At 45.5% G+C, this 7,492-nt stretch overlaps 1 protein-coding gene across 4 annotated transcripts in view; it reads right to left on the bottom strand.

Moving 5' to 3' along the window:
• The window catches only part of wt1a (WT1 transcription factor a), a 103,680-nt gene extending 96,404 nt beyond the window's left edge, over positions 1-7,276 (bottom strand). For 2 of the 4 annotated variants that reach the window (XM_072466261.1, XM_072466260.1), the window contains exon 1: positions 6,592-7,275. In XM_072466261.1, the coding sequence (XP_072322362.1) occupies positions 6,592-6,991 (400 nt within the window). In that variant the 5' untranslated portion in view covers positions 6,992-7,275. Of the gene's footprint in view, positions 1-6,591 lie in introns of all 4 variants that reach the window. The other 2 variants (XM_072466263.1, XM_072466262.1) reach the window with 1 other exon arrangement.
• Between the last annotated feature and the right edge of the window lie 216 nt (positions 7,277-7,492).

Below are 7,492 nucleotides of genomic sequence, written 5' to 3' on the forward strand. Positions count from 1 at the left end.
GTGGTAAATCAAATCCAAGTAGTTTTACAATTGATCCAAGGGTTGCAGTCCAGTGATTTGTCCCTCTCTGTCTTGTTTCAGGTTTCAAAACTGCGAGGGGGGGTGGGGGTGACACTGAGATTCTGTCTCTATCCTTGTTACATAATTTGTGTTTATTATTAACACAAATTTACGAATCCAGGGACAGGGTACGACCATTACAGATCTTTTGCATCTTTGAGTTTGGAATTGGCTGAGGATTTTATTTGAAATCGATGACAGGAAACATAAAAGGCCCAACTGAATTGACTGCAGAAAATCGAAAAGAAAGCGCGCTAGGATTCATACGAGCTTTTGAAATAAATTGAGCGCCAAGATTCGTCGTAAGTAACCGGGACAAAATATACACACTGAAGTTCACAAAACACGAAGGGTGCTGTTAAATCAATCAGAGTTGTGAATAGCTGAGCCCGTTGTAAACAGCCCGGGTAGAGCATGTGTTGTTGGTGTTTGATCGTTGCGCCTGGAAACAAACTCCATGCGCTGTTCCTCCGCTGCTGGCGAAATTCCTAACTCTTTCCACGGAACTGATGGACCGAGTCCCATCGGATTGTGAATTGTTCAGCAAATATGCAACTACAATACATTTTAATAAATCTTGAGTTGCTGCCTTATATTGAACAACAAACATCGTGGAACAAAAGACACAAGACTAGTAATAGGTTATAGGGAACAATTTTAAATAAGAATGCCCTGGGGTTATTCAGTAGAATTACTATTGCAGCATTTCAGGTCTGGATTTCAATCCTCCCAATGCATAATTATGTAGCACCATATGCATATAACAGTACATGATATTTGTGGTTATTTCGGGTGAATTGTGAATTTACTGCCCATTAATATCTCTCTGTCTATCCATTACATTTTCTCATCACTAATACAAGTTGCATTTTTTTTAAAATCCTGCAGCTGAGTGATGTTATTTTAAGGACCTGTGTAAATTGTGGAATGTGAGTTAATGCTGAGTATTGAATCTGCATTGTTTTAAAAACGAAAACATTAAAGTTCTATTTATTGCTGGGCGAAGTTGAAGACAATTTGCGGCGCTGCTTTCGGAACACTTCTGTTTCGTGAAACGTAAACTTTTTGTTAAAATCGGATTTGTTTAACTTCCCCCTTCTAGAAATAAGAAGTAGTGTATTTGAAAATATTCGAAAGGGAAACCGGGATTGCACATTCGTAAATCGCAAAGCGGTTTGGGGCAGGCTCAATTTTCTGTAAAGTTTAATTTGATGTAACAAAGAAAAATGGGCGATGCTCCGAATATTGCGAGCAAAATAAAAATTGGACGGAAAGCTAGCAAGGGGAATGTTCCCAAGAAGTGGGGCTATTTCCGTGTGGAAGCATCCTTTCCGCCTTGTGTTTTCCAGCAATGAACTTATCTCCCGATTTCTAAACATTTGAGTAAAATGTTCACATTGAGCATCGCGGGCGCGGTCTACTTTCTTTCTATCTTAGGGTAGGGAGATCACCAATTCATATACAACCATGGGGTAGTAACGCCACAGTGTTTGGGAAGCAGGTCACATTTTATAATTGTTTAAATCGGCGGTACTAAAAAGTCCTAAGCTCCGCATATGAGAGGTGGGGGATCGCAATGAGCAATGATCACACGCTGTTGCAATATTGAAACCCTCCCCAGAGCACTGCCGCACGGGTTAGCTGGGGAGGCATGTTATAGACTAAAACAAAATCAATCATACTCCTCAAAATACCGCAAACCCAGCATTTTTTCACTGGTTTCAACAGAAACTCAAAAGGAGCATGGATTCTAACCGAATGAATGGGTCATGTACAACAGGAAGGCTTGACTTATGTTGCTTTGATAGTGCGTGAGTCGAGTGCCTATTGGTTTGTTATTCTAATAACATTTATCCCGTGGAAGACAATCTCCAGCTGTGCAGTGGGGGAATTTTCTCTGCTCCCGTTTCCATGGCCCTGGCTAATTAGCGCCCCAACTTCCACACCAAATTAAATGGCCTCCCACCACAGAAAACAAATTACCTCTATCAATAAATAAATAAACAAACACGGCTGAGGGCGAAACCCCGAAAGGACAGTAAAAAGTTCCGCGTCTGCGTTTGACCCCACCAGCCTGGAGAACCGTAAATCAACCTTTCCAACGCCGATTTTCAATTAGCGGGACTATTTTGTTTTAAAACACAGACCGGATTCCTGATCTAATTAAAAAGTCATCATTTGTTTCCCGAGGAGTGTCCCTTTCGTTAATAAGATCGGCTGGCGGGCAGCTTGCGTCCATTCAAAGTCTCAATCTGATCCATTTTCGCGCGAATTGGAGACGGCTCAATTGTCTCGAGTTCTAAACTCGGGTTTTCCAGACACATCGCAAAGACTTCACACGCAGTCATTCCACATTATGTGGACATGGTTAAAATCGACTTTTCGGTGGCAAAGTTAAATGGACGGTTTCATTGATAGAATCAGTTCTCAGAACCCACATTCTGGATTCGTTCTTGAATCTATTTCGAGTGCATGAAACACCCCTTGTTAGAATTCAGATCCCTAAATGTTGACACTACGGTTACTTTGAAATCTCGATTCCAAATATTTTCAACCTAGCGCATGAACTTTAACTGGAGAAGCAGCGCAGTGGCCCGCAGGATTCCTGCTATCAGCGAATCTTCCAGGGCTATTTACAGTTCGAAATATTGGGCTGCTAAGTCCTTATTTAAGATTCAGCTTTCATTCTGTCTATTAGCACTACCTGCAAACGCTAATTATAGCGCAAACTGATCCTGTCACCCGCCACAGTAACTCAATTAATTTGTAACTTTAATCGCAATACATTTTTTTAAAATCAGAATCCCCCCCCCCCCCCCCCCCCGCATCGTCCTAATCCCATTGCGGGCCCTAAGAGAAAGTCATTTCCAAAGCTGCACAACGATAATATTGTAAATGGGTGCCGGAGACGATTGAACAACGATTCCAGATGTACAGCGTTGTGAAGCCATGGGAGGCGGAGATGTGCATTTTTGAAATGCAGGTGTGCACAGATCCGCTCGGTCTGAGCCGGCTGAAACACAGGAGTCTCCATCATAGGCGACCGGGAATTCTCCGCCGGTTTCGATGGGTTTTTTAAAATTAAATTGAGTATATATCGGAATGAGAAAAATATACAGCAACAGTGAAGTTCACCAAGACCAATTAATGAGCTTCTGGGCATCCCAGAATATCGGCGTCACAGCACCAAAATCTACCACCGTTTGTTTGGACTCAGAGAACCAGATTACACTCCAATGTGGTTCGGGTACACATTGAATGGCTTTTATTTCCGCGCTGTGAAAATCCTTTCAAATAGAACGTAAATAATTGGCGACTTAAAAAAATCAAGCTACCCTAATTCAAGGTAACTACACTGTTTCTCAACAGACTTTGGTTAACGAGTGATGTCCAGGGCGCGTCCTTTTAAACCAACTTTCACCCCCAGTTGGAATGTCAGGTGGGACATTATCTCAAACACTGCAGGCGAATCCGATGTGCAAAGTCGGGGGGTTGGGGTTATATTGGTAAATAATCCTTAAAGTTTCGCCATCATTTCGCTCAGCAACAGGCCAAGATTAAATGGGACATGATACTTTCCCCAAAAGGTATTTCAGGATTTAACAATGCAGTTTTAGGAGATAATACTTGAATGGGTTGAAGACGAGCTTTTGAACCTTCCTGTGTAATGAATCATTCAACAAGTATCACGGTTTGATAGACAACACAGCTTTGTTTAGTGGCCATATGTGTGTGTTTTCAACGACTGTTTTATCTAGTCTACTGCTTGGGGAATAATTGTAGCATCATTTTTCCCACTTCATTGTATTCGAAAATACAGCACCGAATACACAGGCTATTCACTTGCGGCGATAGCGAATCAGTCCATGACCTTCACATTTGTTGAAAGCAAACGCATTTTTGTTGTTGTTGAGGTTACGGGTCTTCCGGTATTACTGGAACCCGTGGTTTTGGAATGTGATAACGTCCCTTTGTTACTCCCCCCCTTTCTCGGTTCTGAACAAAATATTTGATAGTTAAGGTCCTTTTCAATTAAGGGTCTTATCGGGGATGTCAAAGAAAAAGCAAATGGAATCGATAAGCATGTGCTGAAATTCAATTCGGCAGTCCGCTCTCCAGCGGTGTGCACATGGAGGAGACTCTCCTTGAGAGAGGCACAGCTGGTGTTTGAGATGCCCCGTCTGGATATTTCTCTGCCTAGACTTGGCAGAAATTAATCTTTGAGCCAAGGTAGCGCCTTTCCCACGATCAGAATTCTAGCCAGACTGCTCAACTTGCAGCCTTGAGATAGTTTACACCAAAGGTCCCCCCCCCCCCCCCTCCTCTGTTCAACACGCTGCATCTTACTCTTGTAACAAGAGTCCACACTGCACGGCCCAACTCGTCAATACCGCCAATGTTGCTCCACGCGAGTCTCCCCCTGTGAACTCGCAGGCCACTAAATAACTGCACAATATATCCACGTTTCAGACCAGAATCCCATATAATACACAATAATCCCTCCTTAAGGGGGTGGGGGGGGGGGGGGGGGCTCCCCGATTTCTCAATGAACCCGGTGTTCGAGATAATCCGGGGGTCACCGATTCTGGGCAGTGAGTTGTTGCACCTTGCTGTGCCGACTGCAAAAATTATCTGGGTGTTATTTCCTTTCACGTCCGTTCAGCCAAGTCAGATTCTTGATGACTTGCTATTTATTTCGGCCTCCTCTAAGGAAGATTCCCCCGATCGATTTAAGGGCAATATTCACGCGAAAGGAAACATCATAATTCTGGACATTTCTTTCCCTTTGAAAGCGGCGAACGGAGGCCGCCTTTTATTGTATTCAGTAAGAAAAAACATTTTCTATTGATTTACAAAGAAAATGGAAGATTAATTTGCAAAATGTGTCAGTTTTCAAAAAGAAACCGAACGGCATTTCGATAAAGATACTCTATCCAACACCCCCCCTCCCGATATTAACCATGACAGTGTGTACAAGGTTTCAGAAACAACATACACAGTTTATTTGGGGACAGACTCCCTTTAATGGTCACGGTGCCGCCCTCCTCTCTTCAACATGGGAAGCTTTTCAATGTAGTAATGATCACAATGGGGCAGTCGCTACTGTCCAATGGCCCTGTGCAAACAGGGGTTGAGATTCTTTCGTTAAAACTAACGCTTTGGGTTTTTAAATTAAGTTTTAAACTAATTTCCCATTTCAGTTGGTTGCAGTTTCCAATCATGACTTGATTTCACGCACTGGCCTGTCAACACAAACTGCGACAGGTTATGTCCCGCATTAAAAGCCAAGATTGGGCAGATTTATTTTAATAGACTAATCCCATTAAAGCGCTGCTATTGTCTGAGGTCAATGCGTGTATTAGGAAATCAAAGTACATCAGATGTTCCAGTTAGATCTCCATACAACATACACGTTTTCACACAACGGGGACTGTGTGCCCTTCCTGCCCCGTCACCCCAGTGTTTCAGCTAATGCCACTTCGCCCCATCTGCCCCACTTTGCGTTGGAAACGAGCCGCCAGGCCAAGGCGTGAAACACGGGCGACTATTTAATACGGCGTAACTGGGGGAGACCAGAAAGGAGGCAATTCAGTTCATTCTCCCCAAATTCTCCTGCTACTGCAGAAAACACTCTCACAATTTGCTCCTTCGCGTTGACGGAGGAATATTTTGCCTGTTTTCCCTTTGATAGCAAACGTCTGGACAACTCAGTGAACATCTCATTGAAGTTTACAATCACACACAAGGACGTTGTTCTTCCTGGCAATTAACTTTCAACCCCCCCCCCCCCCCCCCCCCCATCCAATCTAATTGTCCTCTGTTAATTGGACAAATCCTTTAACAGTCTGCAAACAAGGAACGATGCTCGGCTCAGAGTGTGATTAATCAAGGTGGGCCGAGTTAGGGCGACAGCTATCCAATCCGTCAGAATGTGGCCTGAGAAAATGACTTTGCTTTCAATAATGTGCCCAGATCTGATTTTAGAAGTGGACGTACACAATGCCTGTCCAGTGAGGGTGGCGGCGCTTCACAAACTAACTGGCTGCCTGAAGCGTCTTGAGAGACATGACTAGGAACTGCAAAGTGTGTCTCTAACATCGAGTTTTCAACCCTCTTTGCATTTTTCACTCAAAACACACTTTGTAATGGATCTCCCGGTCTGTGTGATGCTGATCTCAACTTTAAAATAAATGTCCTGCCACACACATCATTAGCCATTACATTGCTGGAGCTAAACCCCCCGTCATCACTGCAACACAAGGCATTTGGAATATATCTCTGAATAAATCCACCCTGGTTTAATATCTTTGTCACTTCCATGGTGGAGATTGAGACACGTTTAACAAGTGAAATCCCCCCCGCCCTCCCAGAGCACACTTTTAAGGATTCTTTATTGACAGACTTACAGTTAACGCTTCGAGTTGTACTTTCACGGAGTTTGGGTTCGGATTTAATTGAAAAGTTTGCGGGAGGGGAGTGGAGGAGGAAATGTTTTATCCCCCCCCCCTCCCGGTTTAGTGATTCTCTTACCCTGGTTCCTGGCTGCTGGTTGCGTGTCCATGCAATGGTTGAGGTAGCCGCCGTTGCTGAACATTCTCGCCTGGCTGGGAGGCGCCTGAGCGGGCGGAGGAGCCCCGAACGCTCCGTAGCGACAGGCTCCGGCCGTGCCGGTGAACTGGCCGGAGAAGTGGACGGTGAAGGCGCTCAGGAGGTGGTCGTCGTGCGGCTCGCTGGCGCTCCAGCTCGGCTCTTGCTTGATGAAGGACGGGTGGCCGATGGGAGCGCTGTAAGCAGAAGCCCCCGGGTGAAAATCCAGCACCGGAGCCCATTGGGGAGCGCTGCTCACCGGCATGGCACAGCCGCTGTTCCCCGGGGTCAGAGTGGAGACGGCCGGCAGCAAAGCATTCAGGTCCCGCACGTCGGAACCCATGGTATCCGCACACTCTTTCAACCACAACGAATCAATCGTTTTATTTCTTTATCTCCTGGCTAAATAGAATCGGTTCCACCCCTCCAGCACAATATTCCCAAGGGCTGCGAATCTCAGTCTCCTCTCTTGGTCAAACTTCCAGCTTGTTCACAATGGAGAGGTCTGAAGGGTTATCGTGTTGTCTTTTGTTGGGGAGAGTGGGGTGTCTGTCAATTGAATGGGGTGGCGAGATGTGCGTGTTGTAGCAGCGGCAACACTATGGCACATGTGTCCGATCGGATTGGCGACTCCCAGCTTCAAATACGGGGAGGAGGTGGAGTCTGCAAACTCTGCACAGATCCGTCCTCCCTCATGACAGGAACAACCCCCCCCCCCCCCCCCCCCCATAGTGCTTTAGCCGTCGATTAGTTGGCGAGAGAAGAGTGTAAACTGGGGGTGGGGGGTGAGGGAGGGGATGGTGTGGGGGGGGGGGGGGTGAGGGAGGGTGGGGGTGGGGGGTGA

This window comes from Scyliorhinus torazame, chromosome 10 (assembly GCF_047496885.1).
Source record: "Scyliorhinus torazame isolate Kashiwa2021f chromosome 10, sScyTor2.1, whole genome shotgun sequence".
NCBI classification, from domain to species: Eukaryota; Metazoa; Chordata; class Chondrichthyes; order Carcharhiniformes; family Scyliorhinidae; genus Scyliorhinus; species Scyliorhinus torazame.